Source organism: Brachyistius frenatus, unplaced genomic scaffold, assembly GCF_029030835.1.
Source record: "Brachyistius frenatus isolate BFR_SWC_R1_liver_20210118 unplaced genomic scaffold, ASM2903083v1 Contig_486, whole genome shotgun sequence".
Taxonomy (NCBI): Eukaryota; Metazoa; Chordata; class Actinopteri; family Embiotocidae; genus Brachyistius; species Brachyistius frenatus.
Window position 1 is genome coordinate 33,634 of NW_027211085.1, and position 22,284 is coordinate 55,917.

Below are 22,284 nucleotides of genomic sequence, written 5' to 3' on the forward strand. Positions count from 1 at the left end.
ATTTGAGCATCCTGTGGATTATTGAAGTGAAGCCCAATCAGCAACCATCAGTGATGTCATCAATCATCAGTGACATCATCATCCATCAGTGATGTCATCAATCATCAGTGACATCATCAACCATCAGTGATGTCATCGTTGATTTGTGAACATTATGAATCCTCCAGTTCAGATTCTGTCCGTCACCATCTTTGCTAGTTCGGAGCGGTTTGGAGCAGGAAGTGACCATATTTGGGCGAGCTGGGGGAGGAGCCAGCGGTGGATCTGACCGATCTGATTGGAAACCTGACAATACTATGTCCCGCCCACCGATAGCTGTAACCTGACTGCACCACAGGCCTGTCAATCAAACAGACACGCCCCCAAAACCAGGTCTTCTTGAATCTTCTTTTCTAATGAATGAGGGATTATTTTCAGATGGACCTCCAGAAAACTAAGAAGAAGGAGTGACTTTAGCTAACAACACCGAGATAACTGATGGACACATTTTATTCACTTTGGATTTGATGAGAGAAGTTGAATGGGAGTCTATGGAGCCGGAGGCTTTTTGGAGCCGACCTCTAGTGGCACTCGCTGGTATTGCAGCTGAAGACACTTCTGGATCAGAACCATTTTACAGACCTGAAGCTACGAACACTTTTATGTAGTCAATGAGCTATGCATGCAAAGAAGAAACCATACATAAACATGATCCAGAACCACCGTCCTCATCCGTCTTGTCCTGCGGTCTAAGACGAGAGGGACCATCCAGCTCATTCACTCATCTTCATCAAGCCAAACTTTAAATTGACTGGACGCATTAGCAGCACATCCAGCTGCAATAAGGCCGGTTAAAAAGAAAAACAGCAGAAAGTAATGGACATGAAACATCTTAATAAAATAAATTTATTAACAGGTTGAAGTGGGTCTCAATATTTAAAAGTGCAACATTGATATTATATCATAATTTAAAAATACACCTTAGAGCATCTAAAAACTAACAACATAAATATGGAAAAAGGCAACCAATCCCCGAACGTAAAGTCTCCAGTTAGACATCACTCGGTCTCACAAAGGCTTCGTTAAAAATGAAAAAGTTGGAGTTGGCAGTGACACTTTGATGACGGCGTGTACAAAAACATTTCTGAATCACAATATATACACTCATTCATGCAAATATAAACACACACTAAGACTGTTACACACCTTTAAACCACCGCAAAAATTAAACTGTACATGACAAATGATAAAAACACTGCTGATAAAGGAATGAAGCCAAACTGATCGTATTACATCATTATTAATATACAGTACACATGCAGCGTATGTAGTAATAGTATTTTCACTGATATGATGAATACTACTGTGAGTGGATGGAGGAGTTTTGTGAGGGGACACCTGCAGTTTTATGAGCAGTCACTGAAGTATCTGTCAAAGGTTCAAGGTTTTTTAAGTCTTTTCCTCCAAGGCTGCACACGCACACACACACACACACACACACACACAAACACACACGCATACACAAACACACACGCACAAACAAACACGCACACAAGCACACACACACAAACACGCACGCACAAACAAACAAACACGCACACACAAACAAACACGCACAAACAAACAAACACACGCACGCACAAACAAACACGCACACAAGCACACACACACAAACACGCACGCACACACACGCACACACAAACAAACAAACACGCACACACAAACAAACACGTACGTACGTACGTACAAACAAACAAACACGCACACAAACACGCACACACAAGCAAACACAAACGTGCACACACAGACAAACTCTCACAAACAAACACGCACGCACACAAACACTCACAGAAACACACCAGACGGATGTTAATATCAAGTTTTTCCACATTTAAACTCATCTAATTTCCTGAATTCAGCTCGAGACTCTTTTGCAGATCATTCTATTGGCTTTCTCTTATTTGTAGTTTATCTTCGGTGTTATGACCTCCCCAGAAAAAACTGATAATATGCATGATGAAGATTTCTGTGAGAATAATCAACACATAAATACTGCGATTCAACAGGGTTTTTTTTCAGTAATAATCTTTAAGATTTCATTTAAATAAATTTCTACTAAGTCACTATCAAGCACCAAACGAGATAACACAATGGTGATCGAGCTTGTGGTGCCCTGATAACAGCCCTGACGTTTGTAGTGTCATAACCTGAACGAGCCGGCTGTCTGTAGCAATATTCTCAGGAAAAATCACAGTTAGAGACGTGTTTTTCCATCAACCAGCTGTGGTTGTTCCACCAGAGAGGCAAACGGGCTTCAGCTGCAAAACGCACTGAAGTCAAACAGCCGAAACCGTTTGGATCTCTGAGAAGTCTAAAAACATGGCTGTAATTACTGCTTATCACCACAGGTGTCGCCAGAGGGACTGAACTTTAGTTACTTTATTCCTGCCTGCTTGGACTGCTGTTAATGAACAAACATCAGATGTGTTTCAAAGCTCTAATCTCAGAAACAGCCAAAGAGGGTGAGCATGCAGCAGATATCTTCATACTACACACCTTCCTCTTTCATCTGGCTTCTGATTAACGGCTGAAATTGTCAGTCATGTCTTTTATCTATTTAATTGTTTTCCTTCATTTAAAAACAAAAAAAATGTATAAAATGTTACATCAAGTTTTTCTGCATATTTGTGGGTGTGAATACTTGCCTTTTTTGGGGGGGTTGTTTGTCAGCCACCTGTGAAGTTTGATTGACTGATAAAAGGCACATACTGCATCAGCTCTCACAAACAACCTCTTATCAGCTAACTTTGGCATTTCCAAAGGTATAGCACAACAAAGCCCACTGCTATGTGAAGGACTACTCCTCATCACTACTTCTGTTTTTCATTAATCAAATCAGTTTTTTTTCACTTGTTTAATTTGCTAAATATCAAAAGTAGAGTAAAATGCACGTTGTAGGCAAAATAATCAATTTCAAAAATCTTCAGTTAATGCACTTGTTGATTATTTTTGTGTAATCAACTAATGGTTTTAAAACAACTTGCTGGCTCACAAAAAAACTAAATACTAAAATGTGTCAGTTGGGAGTAAGCACCGTAAGATGTTCTGACATGTACAACCTCAAACGAGTTCAGAGTCCCTCGGGTTGTTGAGTCTGGATTTGCCTTTTGATTTAAGGTACACCTGAACATTTCAGTAACAATCCCTCCAACCAGCAGACAGTTCACAGACTATAAAAAACATTTAAACACTTTCCATGTATCATATCACAGATTTAAAATGTAAAGAATCATGAATTATCTACCAATATTGTCTGGTTAAGTTTTAAACTCAATTATATTGAAAATATCTAGTGATCGCCTTACTGTGACCTGACCTGAGAAACACAGGAGAACGTTTGAGACTATTTAACTGCTCGTTACTGAGGAAATGAACAGTGTTCGCTTGGTAAATACCCGATTGTTTAGGAAACGATGCAGCAGGCGTTAGTATCCAAGGAAATACATTTCTCCTTGTTCTCATAATCCGGTTCTCCTTTTCCTTATATTTATACAACCAAATGGGGTTCTTCAGCCTCACGCAGTGGGAAAATAGGAGGAGTAGATAATTAGATGGTGTGTCACAACAGACTTCAATCAAGCACAATTAAACCAGCATCACAGAGCAAAACAGCCCAACAGCTTGAACAGTATGTGAGCGTTGAGATCAGCATATCAGGGCATGTGCTATGTGGATAATTTAACTCTAAACTTGAATTGTTATTTCATCATTAATTAAATGTCAAAGTGAAAAAAGAACACTCATCCAATCTAATGAAATCAGATGATGAGGAGTGAGCAGAAGTAAATTACACATGCTCAGAGCTCCCGATGCGATTCATTCATTAACACTGATAAAGAGCTCAACATGCCACTGATGTGCTGCTAATAAATGAATTGCATCGGGAGCTTTGAGTGTGAACAATCTATTCATTGCTTCAATGACCGAAGCTGCTGCGTATAAATTCCTCTGATCGTGACTGTGTAAATCAGTGTCACTCTGGTCTGATCAGTTTACTAAACCAGACGAGTAGAGAAAAAGGCTTTATCTGCAATCTAATTGCAATTTATTTGTAGTTAACCAAAGTTAACTTCTATATTATACGGCTGAGAATGGTTACTGCGTCTTGACAACCGCCAACTGCCTGAGTTACATCTAATTTAATAGACAAGAGTCAGCTAAATTTTAATATGATTAACTGAATCAGAAGGTTTCATACCAAAAATAGTAATAATAATAATAATTATTATTAATGTAAATGGGATTAAATACGTTGGACATCCACCAAACCTGACTGTGGGATTTAGGCCAGGTCTGATTATGGGCACTTTTTCCACTGAACCCAGGATAACAGCCCTCCGTCAGCAAACAAAACGTAATTTCACCTAAAAAATGTCACTGCACCATCACATCTTTACCGGCAAACCCCTTGTCACCACAGCCATGTTCACATTGAGCCATGAAAATAGCAACTCAAGGCAGACATGGACATAAGTACCAAACTGCACTATTGTGACTATGAAAACTGGGCCCTTTGAATTTCCTGCTGACGTAAATGTGCTTGTAATAGTTTATTATGAAACAAAATTCCTGTATCCCAAATATTGCTTAGAAACAGCTACAATAATCAATTACATTTGATGTCAAGAGGAAATTGTGCATGTGAGTAAAGAGGAAATAATTATTTTTCCATTCCTTTAGTTTTGAGGTATAAATATTAAGTCCACCATCATTTTCAGGAAATCTAGTTTTAAGTGGGAATAAGAGGATGAAAAATGGAGTCCAAGTACACAAAAATAAATTTTAGAGATGTGCAATAGAAAATGTGTAAATAGTCCAACAAGTTAGGCCATCAAACCTGTGCACACAGCAGTCATGTCGTTTTGGTCACAAAGTGTTGGTGTGTGTTTTTAACCTGCTGTTGTTAATGGTCTTTGTGTTTGGTGTAGAATCGCTCCAACAAGGCTCTGAGGATGTTCCCTGGGATCTGCTGGTGCTCGTCTATCAGAGACTGGACTGCCTGCTGCACCTGCAGAGGAAGAAAAGATAGTAGGCAGTTTCACATATGAATGACTTGTGTTTTATGCAATAGATTGCATCAGTGCAAACATCAAGGAAAACCCTCAAAAAGAATCACAACTGTTGAGCACTTCATGAGGAAGACGTGCTTAATTACACAGATAGAAGTCAAGAGCTTCAGTTAATGTTTCAGGGTGGAGGCTCTATTGGCAGAAATGGCAAATAACAATCATAATTATGTTTTCATTTATAGATAATCACCTGAAAGTAGGAATGGGTGTGATGCCTTCAATTGAACCCAACATGTTGCACCGCCATGCTTCAGTAGCCTTGAACAGGCAGACTGTTACACCAGTTCTAACTATTAGACCGTTACACACACTGGTTCTAACATTCAGACCGTTACACCGGTTCTAACATTTAGACCGTTACACCGGTTCTAACTAATAGACCGTTACACCGGTTCTAACTAATAGACCGTTACACCGGTTCTAACAATTCGTTACACACACTGGTTCTAACATTCAGACCGTTACACCGGGTTTCATTTAGACCGTTACATAATAGACCGTTACACCGGTTCTAACTATTAGACCGTCACACCGGTTCTAACAATTAGACCGTCACACCGGTTCTAACATTTAGACCGTCACACCGGTTCTAACATTTAGACCGTTACACCGGTTCTAACATTTAGACCGTTACACCGGTTCTAACTATTAGACCGTTACACCGGTTCTAACTATTAGACCGTTACACACACTGGTTCTAACATATACACAACAGCTATGAGGGTTTACTCAGAATCGCAAACAAACTAAAACATTTGGTGATCAGCAATTTAGTGGAAGAGCAGCTTGAAGATCAGAGTAGAAGTGGTTGGATCGGATACCAACGCTCACTCCGATAACCTTTCTTTTAAACTGTGCTGCAGCTCACACTCACAACACGTCCAAATTTGAGCTGCACTGGGCCACAACAGCTGGAGACTGACTGCTTCCACCAGTCTCAGATGGGCAACCAAAATTTGTGTCACCAGTTTAGTGTCCAACCAAATGGGAAATGCAGAACAATTTGATTTTTAAAAAAATTAAAAAAAAAAAAAAAGAAAGAAAGAAACTAACTAACCAACTAACTAAGAAACAAAGAAAGAAATAAGCAAACAAAGAAATGGAAATGTAGCTGCCAGCAGAAGAACAGCTTTTTTTCCACTCACTTTCTCTGCCAGCTCTGCAGCACTAACGTTGGGGTTATATGGGATGGGATCACCGAGGAAGGTTCGAAACTTCACAGGAAATCCTCCATAAACCGGCGCCACGGGAAGACGAAACCTCTCATACAGCCAGCGGAAAAATCCTGGACCAAAGGAGACGGAGAGATTGTGTCAGGTGGAGAAATATAAAGAAAAGGTTCAGATTCAACTGCAGACAATGACAGCTGTGCAGATTGAGCCCAGTCCTCTCACTGCCACTCTGTTCTGAGGATACAGGGTGTTCTCTGGGTTGGTGGAGGGCTCAGCTGCTGTGGTAACGTTTGTCTGCAGGTATTTGACTAAAAACTTCACATCTTCACTATCATCATCTCTATATTCATTTAAAAATGCTCTGTCTGCCATAAAGGTAATAACCACCAAACACTGGTAAAGCCAAGCTTACAGCGGGTGCTGCATGTACGTTTTCTAATGGAAGGGAAAACCCTGAGGCAGGTGATGGTTTTTAATTCACTTCTTGTCAGTAAATAAATGCAGTAAAGTAAGAGTCAAACCAACACTGAATGTATTCACACAAGGATTATGCATGTACATCTTATTCCTCTGGGCCAAAGAGCACCGTTGTTCTACAGCAACTATTGGTTGACATGTTCCTTCATTACCATGACCACAAACTTCAGTTTATCTTGACTCAACGTCCTGCTGCCCCAAATACTCCAAACTAAGAGATTATTTACCACAACCACATTTCCATATGTCACCCTACTAATACATTAATAAGCAATGTGTCTGAAATAACCCGTTCTGTGTGAGTATCAGTGAAGCCGTCAGCTTGGTGATGTTTTCTTTGTGATGTGAACTTACTGAGAGTTCCCAGTGATCTGAAGCCTTCCCGCACATTTTGAGTAAACATTGGAATTACTGGCTGGAAGAAAGAAGAGAGGAAGATGAAGAGGTTAGAGATGAAGGCTTTCTACCACAGAAACATTGAAAACAACAATAGTAGATTTGGGTTTCAGTAGAATTACAGTAAATCTGAATCCAGTATCAAATTCACTTATCAAATACAAATCCTCTAAAATCCCTGATCAAATCTCAGTCTTAGCTTTTATCATTTGACGGTATCTGAAATTACAAATATGCACCAGTCTAAGATTTAGGTCAGATCTGTGATCATTTCAGTGGTAGCTTGTAAATTAATAAACACTAACATTAGTGGAGCCAAATGTCCTTAAACTGTAGCTCCAACCTGAAAATGAGCTGAGCAGCAGCAGATCTGAACTGTTGATTAATATTATACATAAAAAACAGATAAAGGTTATCTATACAATGCTGGTTAACAATCCCTTTTAACACTGAGAAACTATCCTGTATGTCAGATAACTACCAATTATTACAAAGTAGGCTTTCACATACAAGGAATCTTCATGGTGTTGCATAACAATAGAAAAATAAAATATCAGACAAAAAAATAAACCAGGCAAAGTGAGAAAAATACAACAACCAGAAACCACAGAAATTCAATTTCACAATGACAAATAATTACAAAAATATACATACAAAACAATGATGTAATGGTTTGTAACACACTAAATTATTGTTGTAAAATGTAAGGATTTTAAAATGCTATTAAATGATTTATTATAAAACAATTAAATAGTTATATGTCCTCATAACTTAACAAGTATAGCAGTTGTATTAAAAGTAAATATAAGACAGATTACGACATATAGCATATAAAATTCGTACACGTGAATAACCACTTCTGTTTATTGCACACGATATAATTGTAATTATATATCTGGATAATATATCAGGCTAGCTAAACCTGGTACAAAGCATCTTTCCTCTTGAGTAATTTGCTTAGAGACATGACAATTATTGTGAATAATAATTGCAGGGAGTTACCACCGGTGAGGAGGGGTGGCGGGGAGCAGTGAAAATGAGCTGCGAGCAGGTGTGTTGTCATGTTGGAGAACCATCGCATCACAGTTCAGGTGGTTCACGGTGAATGTTTCCCTTCAGACGCATCAGAAGATCCCAGGAGAACTCTGTGTTGACAGTCTGACTCTGGGGGACGGATTCACGGTTGCACAACCCCGCCAACAGCAAAGAAAACCCACCCGGTGTTTCCTTCTTCGGTCTCAGACATTGACGTTGTGCCTTCAGACACGTGAATGTCTTTCAGACCATCTCTTCAGGCTCATTGCTTCTTGTCATAGACTTTTTAAAACATTTCAAGGGTCTCTGTTGCTGATTTTCCTGAGTTTGACACAGAACTTAAAGGGCAGCCTCGGCCCATATCCACAGAGAAATCACACTCATGCTACTAAGAGGTGTGTAACTCAGGTGCTCCTGTTGATCAAGTGACAAAACTTAGAATACTTGCTCATGATGGTCAGAGCTTCTCCCTGCATGTCTCGGTGCTGCACTGCATTCACGTGTTAAAAGCAGAGCTGGTAAACAGAAGCTTTGGGCCGATAGTTTCAGCCAGGACTATCCAAAGTGCGGGAGAAAATCGTTTTGATTTGGTGAGAACAGTAAATCTCTACCACAAACAGTCAGTTTGACTTTAAACGTGACTACAGATGTGTATTTTTGCCTTAAAGGAAATCTTAGATACTTGGATAAAGTGCTGGTTGTCAACAGTGACTGAGAGGCAGGTTACAATGTCATGTGGCTTTTGACATAATGGAAACAAGTTTAACGTTAAAATTGTTAAATAAGACAGAAAGCTGGTGTTTCTGAGTTCTTCCTGTCTGGTGCTGCCTTCAACGCGTGTAATGAGATTAAATATTTAAGCCATTACATAACAGTCATCTTTCAGATGATAAGGCTATTTATAGTGTCGCAGGTTAAAAGCAAATATGTTGGCTTGTAAATGAAGAATGAGGACAGACTTGCAGACCTGTCTGTACCCTGTGAACCCTGAACACTGCCCACTAGTGCCACAGATACAACAAACAAACTCACCAGCTCTGCTGTAATTTAGAATATTTAACTAATGCAGTGCTGCCTGAGGGCCCGAAGATCACCACCATCCAATATTGGTTTCCAGCCTTGTCCCTTGTGTTCAGAGATTTCTCCAGATTCTCTGAATCTTTTAATGATATTATGAACCGTAGACGATGAAATCCACTAATTCTTTGTAGTTTTACGTTGAGGAACATTATTCTTAGATTGTTGGAACTATTTTCCAACACAGTATTTCAGAGTGGTGAACCTCTCCCCATCTTCACAGACTCTGTCTCTCTGAAATCATCTTTTTATACCCAATCATGTTACTGATCTGTTGCCATGGTAACCTGATTAGTTGTCAGATGTTCCACCAGGTGTTTTTAGTGTTACACAACTTTTCCAGTCTTTTGCTGAACCTGTCCCAACTTTTTGGAGATGTGTTGCTGCCATCCAATTCAAAATGAGCACATATTTTCATAAAACAATAACATTTCTCAGTTTCAACATTTAACATGTTGCCTTTGTTCCATTTTCAATTAAATATGGGTTTACAGGATTTACAAATCATCACATTTTGTATTTATTAAAAAAAATTCACAGTGTCCCAACTTCTTTAGTGACGGGGTTGTAAAGTCTCAGCCAATAATGTTGAGTTTAGTAATAAGTTTCACATATACAGGATGGGATAAACTGCATATGTGGAATAATACCACAGCAGCCTGTTGATGCATCAAAACATTTTAAACATATATAAACTTCAACTACATTGTATCTGCAGGTATCAAGAGAAACACTGTAATGCATGTTTGAATAATATTAAACATTCAGTGTGTATAATTTACGAGGATCTATTGGCAGAAATTAAATACAAGAAGTATAATTATGTTTCAGTTAAGTATGTTTTCATTACTTTAGAATGAGCCCTTTATATCTCCATAGGGAGCCGGTCCTCCTCCACGGAGGCCACCATGAAGGGAAAAACCCAACACGGACTGAAGGGAGGGCCTTATGTGTTTTATGTGAGTTTCGTGACCACTATAGATTCCCCTACATGTTTGGAAGGGGAGGGTAATAGGGGGCATGTTCAGATGTTATCTGCCACTGTATCCTGCACACTGCTCCTTTAAGAGAAGCTGAAACTCACCACTTGGGAGTCGATGGCGACCTGGGCGAAGCCTTTGCGTTTACCCCAGAGGAGAGGGTAGGTCTCATCGCTGAACAGAGCTTCCCGCACTCCTCCTGGAGAAATCCCCAGCAGGTCACCGTTCCTCAGAGCCCGCACACACTCCTCCTGGGGACCGTGGATCACACTGAACACCTCCAGCAGCAGTTTGAAACCTGGAGGAACGGGACAGGAGAAGACGCATTAAAGATACGGTGGGTGTTTTGTAGGACTTTACTAGTCATTATACGGACTAAAAGAATCAGCCAATCAGAGCCCTTGTTGTGGGCGTGCCTGTAACACGTGCTGGTTGTGGTTAAGTTGTTGCTGCAGCAGTAGGTGGGTGAGAGAGAGTCGGCAGGCAGGACAGAGTCACCAGAGTTTCACTGTCAATCATACATGTGCCTTCAGAGACTAAACCACAAACACTTATTCACACACATTTAAACACACACATTATTACACAACCACACCCATCATAATATTCAATAAAGAAGATTGGAATCACATCTGCCTCCTCTGACTGATGCACCACTGTGGTCACACATCCCCAAACAGCTAAAGTTACAGTCCTATAGCTATCAACCCTTCATTACAGTGGGATAGAAAAAAAGGATGGGAAAAGATGTAAGTTAAAGATGGCACTGAAAAAAAGTGAGGAATGATTACCGACACAAATACCGAAACCTAAATGAATTTCACTGGTTTGAAAAGGTCACATAAAATTATTAACAAGACAAACTTGTTGTTCAGGAAGTTCTGAGAGTCCGTTCCAAAGACAAGGTCACAAACTCGATGTACTGATATAGTTGTTTTAAAGTATTGTGCAGAAATTAATACGAGGCCTCCACGCAATGCAGATCAGCACAAAACCAATAGAGGCACCATCAGAAAGCATCAGGTTGAGGAGAGACTCTACTTTATGGAGACGTCCTTGATTCACCAGCCTGACACACCATCTACAAGGTGGTTGCTGTTGTGAGTACATTAATATGCCACATCTTTATAGTGGTGCTTAATATAGTCATTATAAAGTATGCATTAAAATTACTTTAAAAAAACAACAACCGTACAACAACTGCAGTACCTTTAAGCACAACTTACTTATTTTAAATACAAGTCTGCTATAAGTACACTGGAAGTGACAATTATGGAATGCATGTGAATACATTGATGTACACAGCCGTCTTTAAGTAACGTGGACAGACAACTGTGTGAGATACAGATAGCGTTTTTACTGCAATATGAAAGAATGCAACAGTAGTGACCTGTGAATTTATTGTACTACACTCTTAAGGAATAACTTAAAGAGAATGCTCATCGAGCAGTGTTTACTTATGTACAAAATAAATCAATATGCAGTAGGGTGTTATTTGTAAAGGCAGTTTTGTGTCGTTTTTTATACAAATATAAAATACAGTTTTGAGAGCAAAGTCAAGTTTCTAAGTGAAAACATATGAACTGAGAATAAAATGATGTGGATTGCAAACATATCATTGCTTAAAATGTATATAGTTTTGGTCACAGACTTCAGATTTAAACTTTTTTTCTCATCAATATCACACATCGTCTTCCCCCTCACTGTTTTTAATGAGTTTATCTAAGTGTACTTCCTTCCTCTGCTGTAATGTAATGGAGAATTAGTGGAGAATTAGCACCAACATAGTATATTGTTTGTATTATTGGTATGTCAGTGATTTCTTTGTATATTTAAGCGGTCATTTGTTTACAAATGCCAACAAATGGTTATTTTTCTTCATGAGGCACGTTTCATTGTGAAAGCCCTAAAAAACTTTGAAATAAGCATTCGTTGTTGAAGTTGTACATATTCATCATAGCTATTTGTATTTACAGACAAGAAAGTCAAGGGAGGGTTTGCACTTCTAAACCCTGAAAAGTGAAAAAACTGAAATAACATTAACATCAGCACCGACTGATTTGGACAAACTGTTTATGTATTATTTAGCATTTGACGGTTTTACACAGAGTTCATGTGATTCACCAAAATTTGTTGAAAGTGATGTTGTGTTCCTTTACTTTCATGACTAAGAACATGAAACACTTCAAATAAAGAATATTTTACATTTAAGTCTGAAGAGTAGACTTGTACATTAAAGATAATGGATTTCGTGTAAAATAAACTATTCAAAAATTTAAAAAATGAAAAGAAAAACACTGCATATATGATGAGCAATATTCATGGAGAATGTAAGTGTGAGCATTTATGTAAGTGTGCATGTGTCAAACAGAGTGAGTACCTGGGACCTTGAAGAGGAAGTGGTCAGCGACAGAGTGGCAAGTCCGTCCTTTCTGAAGGATGATGTTGGCCAGGAAGTAGTAGTAGTCGATGGGAATGGCTCCGTGATAGTAGACAATCAGAGCTGGTCCTTTGTCAGGGATCTTGTCCATCCCATGGATCTCATAGCCTGTGACACAAAGCACATGATGCATTAGTACAAGTGTCTTCAGCTGCAATACCAGCGAGTGCCACTAGAGGTCGGCTCCAAAAAGCCTCCGGCTCCATAGACTCCCATTCAACTTCTCTCATCAAATCCAAAGTGAATAAAATGTGTCCATCAGTTATCTCGGTGTTGTTAGCTAAAGTCACTCCTTCTTCTTAGTTTTCTGGAGGTCCATCTGAAAATAATCCCTCATTCATTAGGAAAGAAGATTCAAGAAGACCTGTTTTTGGGGGCGTGTCTGTTTGATTGACAGGCCTGTGGTGCAGTCAGGTTACAGCTATCGGTGGGCGGGACGTAGTATCGTCAGGTTTCCGATCAGATCGGTCAGATCCACCGCTGGCTCCTCCCCCAGCTCGTCCAAATATGGTCACTTCCTGCTCTGAACCGCTCCGAACTAGCAAAGATGGTGACGGACAGAATCTGAACTGGAGGATTCATAACGTTCACAAACCAACGATGACATCACTGATGGTTGATGATGTCACTGATGATTGATGACATCACTGATGGTTGCTGATTGGGCTTCACTTCAATAATCCACAGGATGCTCAAATAAGACTACACATGCTCTGCTCATGCAACAAAGTAAGACGCTGCCAAGTACAAAGCCTGAGCATCACGGTGAGAGCGTGCAGTGTGTCACTGGGGTTATACAGTGGCAGATCCAGATTATGCTCAGGTGGGGATGTGCGGGGGGAACAACAGTTCAAACAGGGGGGGTCACCCAAAAGTGACAAAAAATGAAGGTTGAAATTCAATTAAAATCAAATGAATGTGAAAATGTGTCTCTGATTGACATCAGCTCTCTCATCTGGTCTTGGTCTGTCTTTAACGTTACGTTCTTCAACACAGTCCACACAGGCTCGGTGTTTGGAGGGTAATCTTGCAGTGAAATTAAAAACATATCGAGACAGGCTACTTCCTTTTAACATAAATACATTTAATGCCTTCGCACAAGATGAAAAGAAAAACATTCAGACTTTGGTGGAAAGTTGATCGTAGCTGGAAGGAATGAATTCTACATAGCAGGTTTTTACTCAAGTGAAACTAATCACTGCTGTTTAAAGACAGCGCAGAGGTTTTATCAGATGATGTCTGTAGTACGGTATTGTAGCATGATTAGTGCTGAACTACAAACTGTCAGATACTAAACTTCTCTCGTCACCTGTGTCAGGTTTCAGCTGACTCAGCGCCTCTTGTAATCAAAGAAACAACGTGTTGAGTCAACGACAAGATCCTTCACTCCCCTCACAGTAAAACAAGGACGCCAGTGATCTGTGGGGGAGTCAATTATCTTGGCTTTGTGTATCTTTGCAGAACCAGAGCAGAGTGATTTCTGTCAATTAGATCAAGGGGACATTGATAATGGGTATGGTTATGTAGCTTAAATGAAAATATAGCCTCAGAAGACTTATCTCACTGCACTTGTTCAAAAGCTGGCTGTTCTTTCCAAGCACACATTGATTGACATCACTCAGAGCCAATGAAAATTGGAAACTGAAAATGTAATAGTATTTCCTCAAAACCCTGTTTTGTGAGACCACTTCTTATTAACATCTGAAGTTACAATAATGGACGACACAGCATGTGGGAATAAATCCCACTACAGTAGATGTCTGTCAGATGATGCTGTGGCCAAGTTTAAGGAAGCAGTTACATGTTTATCCTCTTTGATGCCGTGTGTTAAAGCAGTGGAAGACATCTACGTTGATCTTAGTCCCACACAAGTGGATCATCTGGTAGAAAACACTGCAGTATCTCTGCTACAACTCTAGATGATGTCACCCCTCTGAAGAAGAGAGTCATGAACCAGAGGAAGTTGTCTCCGTGGTACAACTCAGAACTACGCTCTGCTAGGCAGCGACTAGAAAGATGGAAAGGAAATGGAGTTCCACTAATTTAGAAGAATTTCACCTGCCTGGAAGGAGTCTAATATTATATAAGAAAGCTCTTCGTAAGGCCAGAACTTTATATTATTCATCATTAATAGAGGACAACAATAACAACCCCAGGTTTCTTTTCATCACTGTAGCAGGCTGACAAAGAGTCCCAGTTCTGTTGAGTCCTCTATTCCTTCAGCTCTCAGCAGTAATGACTTCATTAACTTCTTTACTAATAAAATTCTTACTATCAGGGAGAGAATCGGGCCGACCCTTCCTGACACCATCACTGATGTGTTGCTAAGCAACAGCAGCCCTGAAAGCAACTGTAGGACCAGATGTAAACTTGGAACATTTCTCTCCTGTTGAGCTCTCTGAGTTAACTAGAATCATTTCTTCATCTGGATCCTCTAGCTGTCTGTTAGATCTCATCCCAACTAAACTTTTTAAGGAAGTCTTCCCTTTAATTAATACTTCCATATTAGATCAGATCAACCTATCTATTGTAACCAGCTATGTACCGCAGGCTTTTAAAGTGGCTGTAATTAAACCTTCACTTAAAAAGCCTACTCTTGATCAGCTGTTTTAGGAAACTACAGACCAATTTACAACCTGACGTGTATTTCTGAAATCCTTGAAAAAGTTGTTTCAAATCAACTTTGTGATCATTTACAAAGGAATGATCTGTTTGAAGATGTTCAGTCTTTAGAGTTTATCATAGCACAGAAACAGCTCTGGTGAAAGTTACTAACGACCTTTTATTAGCCTCAGATAATGGACTCATCTCTGTACTTGTTCTTCTGGACCTCAGTGCTGCTTTTGATACGATTGATCATACGATCTTATTACAGAGATTAGAAGACATTACGAGTATTAAAGGAACTGCATTAGACTGGTTCAAATCCTACTTATCAGATAGATTCCAGTTTGTCCATGTCAACAATGAGTCTTCCAGACAAACAAGAGTTAGTTATGGAGTTCCACAAGGCTCAGTGTTGGGCCCAATACTTTTTACTTTGTACATGCTTCCATTAGGAGATGTCATCAGGAAGCACTGCATCAACTTCCATTGTTATGCAGATGACACTCAGCTATATCTTTCTATAAAACCAGATGAAACTAATCAGTTAGTAAAACTTGAAGCCTGTCTAAAAGACATAAAGGCCTGGATGACCAAAAACTTCCTGCTTCGAAATTCAGACAAAACGGAAGTTCTTGTACTTGGTCCTAAACACCTCAGAAACTCTTTCTGTAATCACTTAGTTACTCTAGATGATGTTGTCTTGGCCTCCAGCAAAACTGTGAGGAACCTTGGAGTCATCTTTGATGAGGATTTGTCCTGTAAAGCAAATCTCCAGAACTGCCTTCTTCCATCTACGTAATATTAATAAAATCAGGAAAATCCTTCCTCAGCGTGACGCAGAAAAACTCATTCATGCGTTTGTTACTTCTAGACTAGATTATTATAATTCCTTGCTGTTAGGATGTCCAAATTACTCATTAAAAACTTGCAGCTGATCCAAAATGCTGCAGCAAGAGTACTGACGGGATTTAACAAGAGAGATCATATTTCTCCAGTTTTAGCTTCTCTTCACTGGCTTCCTGTTAAATCAGGACTAGAATTTAAAATTCTCTTGAAGACTTACAAAGCTCTACATGACCAGGCTCCATCATATCTTAGAGATCTTATAGAACCATATAATCCTAGCAGAGCACTTCTCTCTCAGTACGCTGGTCTACTTGTGGTTCCTAGAGTTTCCAGAAGTAGAATGGGAGGCGGAGCTTCAGTTTTCAGGCTCCTCCCCTGTGGAACCAGCTCCCAGTTTGTGTTGGAGGGGCAGAAACCCTCTCTAGCTTTAAGATTAGACTCAAAACGTTCCTTCTTGATAAAGCCTATAGTTAGGGCTGGCTCAGGTAGACCTGAACCAACCCTTAGTTATGCTGTTATAGGCCGAGGCTGCTGGAGGACCTCGTTACATGCTGAGCTTCTTTTCTTTCCTCCTACTCTTTAACTGACTCATACCTCACCATCTTCTTCTCTCCCATAGTTTCTTCTTATTATCTGTTGTCTCCATTCAGTTCCTTCACTCGTGTAGTTTCTGTTCTTTCTTTTCCAGATGTCCCGTCATGGAGCTGCATGTCTCTGCTCTGTGATTGTTGTCTCCACCAACAGTTCTTCTCTTCTATCTCTATGTTGTCCTTTTCTCTCTCTGCTCTCCTCTCACCCCAACCGGTCGAGGCAGATGGCCGCCCACCTCTGATTCTGGTTCTGTTAACAGATGTTCTCCACCTCTGATCCTGGTTCTGTTAACAGAAGCTCCTCCCACCTCTGATCCTGGTTCTGTTAACAGATGTTCTCCACCTCTGATCCTGGTTCTGTTAACAGATGCTCCGCCCACCTCTGATCCTGGTTCTGTTAACAGATGCTCCTCCCACCTCTGATCCTGGTTCTGTTAACAGATGTTCTCCACCTCTGATCCTGGTTCTGTTAACAGATGCTCCATCCACCTCTGATCCTGGTTCTGTTGGAGGTTTCTTCCTGTTAAAGGGAGTTTTTCTTCCCTCTGTTGGAGGTTTTTCTCCCTTAAAGAGGAGTTTTTCCCTCCAAGCTTATGTGGGAATTGTTGAATTGATGAATTGTTGGTTTCTCTGTATAATGTTGTAAAGTCTTGCTGTAAAGACTTTAATGTGTTAAGTGCCATGAAATAACCTTTGTTGTGATTTGGCGCTATATAAAGAAAATTTAATTTAATTTAATTTAATTGAAATAGGGGGGCGGGTGCCACCTCAGTAGATCCGTCCCTGGGGATATAAATTGAGCCCCCCCTTCACCGGTGTTTGGTGGAGTTTGGCCCACGACACCTCGGGAAGACTCAACAGCAGTCCTGACGTCCCACAACTACTTCCATCAAGAGTATGATCTGTGCATTTTGTACTCTGGCAACGTTGTCAAACTTCAACATTGTACAAAAGACATGAAGGCCTGGATAGCAGTAATTGCACCGTATTCTTCTAAATTCAGACAAATCTGAAGTTATTCTAGTCGAAAACTGTTCATCCAATCACGTCGTCAGCCGTCTTTGCCTGCAGCACCACTGTGAGGAACCGTGGAGTTGTCCAAGATCAGGATGAATCTTTCAACACACGCATGAAGCAAATCTCCAGGACTGTATTTTTCATCTGCACAATGTTCCACAGATCAGGAACATCCCGTCTCAGCACAATACGGAGAAATTAACTCATCATTTATAACTTGGAGGCGAGACTACTGCAAGTGTTTGTTGTCAGGATGTCCCGGTGGTTCTGAGAAGCCTCGTGATCCAGAACACTGCTGCAAAAGTGATGAGGGGAGTTAATAAGAGAAAGCATGCTTCCCCCATTTCGGCTTCTCTACACCGGCTTCGTTTAAAATAGAGACTTGAGTTTCAAATTCCTGATATACAAAAGACTGAGGATGAGTTGGACCGCAGAGTGAATGAAACGCAGCCAATAAGTGATCAGTGTTTGTGGGAACTCCTTCAAGACTGTTGGAAAGTTTTCCAGAGGACAACTTCTTAAAACTGCTGGAGAATTAAGAGTGTGAAGAATCGAAGATCTAAACCTTATTTTTAATAAACTGTGTTTTTGTGCTTGCCACATAAATCCCAGTTTCATTTTAAAGTTCTGATGTCTTCAGTATTTTTCTACACAACAGAAAATAGTAAGAAACAATAACAAACACTTGAGTAGCGGTGCCCAAACGTCTGACTTCTCAAGGTATTTTTGAAATTGTGAAAAAGCTGTTGACTCAACTTGATGTTTATTGTTGAGGTCATAGTGGGTGATGGTGCGTTGGACCCTCATCATATCATATATGTTGTCCACCCAATTAACATGCATGTGGACGGAGGCGTCCTACCGTGCCATATGGCTCCGTGTCCGTCCCACAGAGTCGCCAGAGTCTTCCTGGCTCCGTCCCACAGGTTGTTGCAGTAAGCTTCCCTCAGCTGATTCTTCCTCTGGGAGAACAAAGCATCATGGGAGATTTCAGAGAGGCTCATAGGTCAGTGCTAATACTTATCATGTCCAGTTATGACTTCACATGGATCCAAATTCACATGTTGTACTGAATTAAAATTAGAGGTGAACATTTTATTCCATCCATTCATCCATTCATCCATCCATCCATCCATCCCCGCTTTATCCTGAACAGGGTCACGGGGGGCGGAGCCTATCCCAGCTCACTTTGGGTGAAGGCAGGGTTCACCTGGCCAGGTCACCAGTCCATCACAGGGCCGACACTTCCAGAGAAACAAAGACCATTCACGCTCTCATTCACCTCAGGGACATTTGTAGAACCACCAATTAACCGGAGACGCAGAGACGCATTGTTTTTGGACAGTGTGCTTGTCATCACTGATCCATCTTATTCGTCTCTATGAGCTTATTTAATGTGTATCGGAGGCGTGAGGGACGCCGACTTCTGATTCTCAACGTTTAACCAACAAAATGCTTCAAGAAATGTCATAAAAAAAACCTCCTTATCAGTGTTGGAAAGTAATAGATTACCGAGTAACATGTTATAATAATATGAGGAATGTTTTTTCCAGCACTGAGAAGTGTGAGTCAATTTGAAATCCAGTCATTAAACAGCCGTTTCTAATTTGAATAAAAGCCCATAATTTGAGTTGTGACTGGCTGGTGGGGCGTCGCAGGCTTTTAACCTCTTGGAGGGTCGTCAACACATCGAGAGTCATCGAGGTCACATGTCAGTCGGTAGTCACATGACTCAGACGGTCCATTTCAGAACTAATCCTGTGGACAAGTAGACAATCTAAACAACAGTCTGAATGAGGGTGGAGCTCATTCTGCTCCAATCACAGAACTCCATTCATGTCTGCTGACTCGGTCACGTTACTCTGTCACTTCTATTCAAAACTGAAATGTCTGTAAATATAAAAGTTGACTGTGATGAAGATGAAGAGAAGAAACAGGTTTGATTGTTAAGATTCACTGATAATAGATGGAATCTGGGTTTTATGTTGCTTCCAGCTGTTTTTAATCTTTCTTCTGAATTAATGAAATACTTGAATCTTTAAACAGCAGCAGGATCAAAATGAACATCAAGCACATTTAAGCACAACAGTGGGACCATCAGGAGGCAGGAGGCAGGAGACAGGAGACAGGAGGCAGGAGCAGGAGGCAGGAGACAGGAGGCAGGAGACAGGAGACAGGAGACAGGAGGCAGGAGGCAGGAGCAGGAGGCAGGAGACAGGAGGCAGGAGGCAGGAGACAGGAGGCAGGAGCAGGAGGCAGGAGACAGGAGCAGGAGGCAGGGGGCAGGAGACAGGAGGCAGGAGGCAGGAGGCAGGAGCAGGAGGCAGGAGACAGGAGACAGGAGGCAGGAGCAGGAGGCAGGAGCAGGAGGCAGGAGGCAGGAGACAGGAGGCAGGAGCAGGAGGCAGGAGACAGGAGACAGGAGGCAGGAGGCAGAAGGCAGGAGGCAGGAGACAGGAGGCAGGAGGCAGGAGACAGGAGACAGGAGACAGGAGCAGGAGGCAGGAGGCAGGAGGCAGGAGACAGGAGGCAGGAGACAGGAGCAGGAGGCAGGAGGCAGGAGGCAGGAGACAGGAGGCAGGAGGCAGGAGCAGGAGGCAGGAGACAGGAGACAGGAGACAGGAGACAGGAGACAGGAGACAGGGACCAGTCAGGACCTCTGACTGGTGTAACCTCCTCTTCACTTCAGACAGGTGAGCTGTCACTCACTCAGTTTATTATGCAGGTCAGTTGTTGCTACACAGCAGCCGTCCTGCTACCTCCTCACCTCCCCCCCTCACCCCTCCTCCCTCCCCCCTCACCTCCTCACCCCCTGAGCTCCCCCTTCGCCTCCCCCCCTCACCCCTCACCTTTTCACCTCCTCACCCCTCGCCCCCCCCTCACCTTCTCCCCCTCAGCTCCATAACCCCTCACCTCCCCCCTCGCCTCCCCCTCACCTCTTCATCTAACCCCATCAACTTCCCCCCCTCACCTCTCCCCCTCAGCTCCATAACCCCTCCCCCTCACCTCTTCATCACCTAACCCCATCACCTCCTCACCCCCCTCCCCTCACCTCAGAGAGACAGAGAGACTGTTGTCGTACCTTATAGACGTGAAGGAAGAGTATGGAGAGGTAGAGGAGGATCACGATGAGGAAGGGCAAGATGAAGACGATGGCGAGAGGTGTGAAGACCCAGAACAGGTACTGCAGAACACTCAGGTAGTCCTCCATCTGGCCGAGGCCCGCCCAGTCCTCCCAGGCATGAAACACACACACCTGACGACCAGAACCAACAGGTCACAACTGAGATCCACTTCTTTGGTCCAAAATCTCAACAGCGAGCCGACTAGACGGACTGACAGGAAACGATACACCGAGATTACACCGAGATTACACCGAGATTACACCGAGATTAGACAAACGGTTCTCCGAAGATCTCAGCAGACACACGACCGCATCGAATACCTTACTGATGTTTAAGAACTGATCAGATTGGTTCCAGGTCCAGGTTGTGAGAGATGAATGGATTCGTACCAGGAAGGAGACGGTGTCCTCTGCTCCCATCAGACAGGACTGGTTGCCACCGTCTGACATCCTGCTCTCCAGCCGGCCGATGACAGGATCAGGGCGGACAGCCTCAGGAGGAGCGAGCCGGCTGCATGGAGGACGTCTGCTGCTGCCAACACCTGCGGGACAACTCACGTCATCCACAGGTGAACAGCAGGTTTCATTGGGAACAGGTGAGAAGTAACACGGCTCAGGAAAACGAGGATTGTCTTTAAAAAAGCCCTTCAGTCCGAGTCACGACGCGAAACCCGCAGACAGCGTTCAACGTGACGTCAGTGTTTGAGTTGACGTCAAAATGTGAACTAACGTGAAACAATCATAACAAACGGAGCTGCGGTTCAACACTCAGCTGAGGAGAGCTGCAGAATCTGACACCTGTCAGTCAGAAACACTTCGATGTCAACGTCTCAACTAAAGACAGAACTAAGAGACAACGTCCTCACCGCCGCACGGGATCAGTCTGTGAGCGGAACCATTTCCACCCGAACACCGAAACACGTCCACAGCGAACCTGTTTGATCACGACACCGGAACGCTTTAAGTGTCACACGGTCCGGTGTCAGGCAGATTCAGTGTCCCTGGAAACACCCATGGACTGATAGTTCCGCTCACTGGCGGAACCCTTCAAAATAAAGGCGGAAATCAACCTTATAGGTTCAGTGTGTGTGTGTGTGTGTGTGTGTGTGTGTGTGTGTGTGTGTGTGTGTGTGTGTGTGTGTGTGTGTGTGTGTGTGTGTGTGTGTGTGTGTGTGTGTGTGTGTGTGTGTGTGTGTGTGGTGGGGGTATATTTGCAGGAATAGAATATAATATTCTTCATTTTGTCTTCATTATTGGTAATGAGGGATTTTCCCACCTTAGATTGGTTCCATGGTTCCAACAGAAAACTAAAAAAAAACGAATAGAGGCTGATTTTTTTTTCTTGTTTTAATCAACAAACGAAAAAACAAGAAAACTGACCCATAATCAGTTTTAGTTATGTTTGAAATTCACAT

At 41.8% G+C, this 22,284-nt stretch overlaps 1 protein-coding gene across 3 annotated transcripts; it reads right to left on the reverse strand.

The window, feature by feature from the left end:
• Positions 1-1,722: 1,722 nt before the first annotated feature.
• On the reverse strand, positions 1,723-21,819 carry tmem68 (transmembrane protein 68). 3 transcript variants are annotated; one of them, XR_011310266.1, is made up of 10 exons: positions 21,736-21,819; positions 21,260-21,411; positions 20,828-21,001; positions 18,608-18,707; positions 12,626-12,793; positions 10,350-10,543; positions 7,112-7,172; positions 6,254-6,393; positions 2,276-5,047; positions 1,723-1,966 (listed from the first exon to the last, which is right to left on the reverse strand). XR_011310266.1 is itself a non-coding variant. In XM_069687751.1 (9 exons), the coding sequence occupies exons 2-9, from the start codon at positions 21,317-21,319 to the stop codon at positions 4,943-4,945; spliced, it is 1,002 nt and encodes a 333-aa protein (XP_069543852.1). In that variant the 5' UTR covers positions 21,320-21,411; positions 21,736-21,819; the 3' UTR covers positions 1,723-4,942. The 3 variants fall into 3 exon arrangements, 2 of the variants coding, with proteins under 2 accessions (XP_069543852.1, XP_069543853.1); XM_069687751.1 differs by having other exon boundaries at positions 1,723-5,047; XM_069687752.1 differs by lacking the exon at positions 20,828-21,001 and having other exon boundaries at positions 1,723-5,047.
• Positions 21,820-22,284: the final 465 nt, after the last annotated feature.

Bases quoted from the DNA above. Each gene is read 5' to 3' on its own strand.
- tmem68 (XM_069687751.1), bottom strand. From the start codon at position 21,319: ATGTCAGACGGTGGCAACCAGTCCTGTCTGATGGGAGCAGAGGACACC. The intron at 21,002-21,259 runs GTACGAATCCAT...TCTGGTCGTCAG, and splicing joins AGGACACCGTCTCCTTCCTG to GTGTGTGTGTTTCATGCCTG. The intron at 6,394-7,111 runs GTAAGTTCACAT...CCTTTGGTCCAG, and splicing joins CAGATCACTGGGAACTCTCA to GATTTTTCCGCTGGCTGTAT.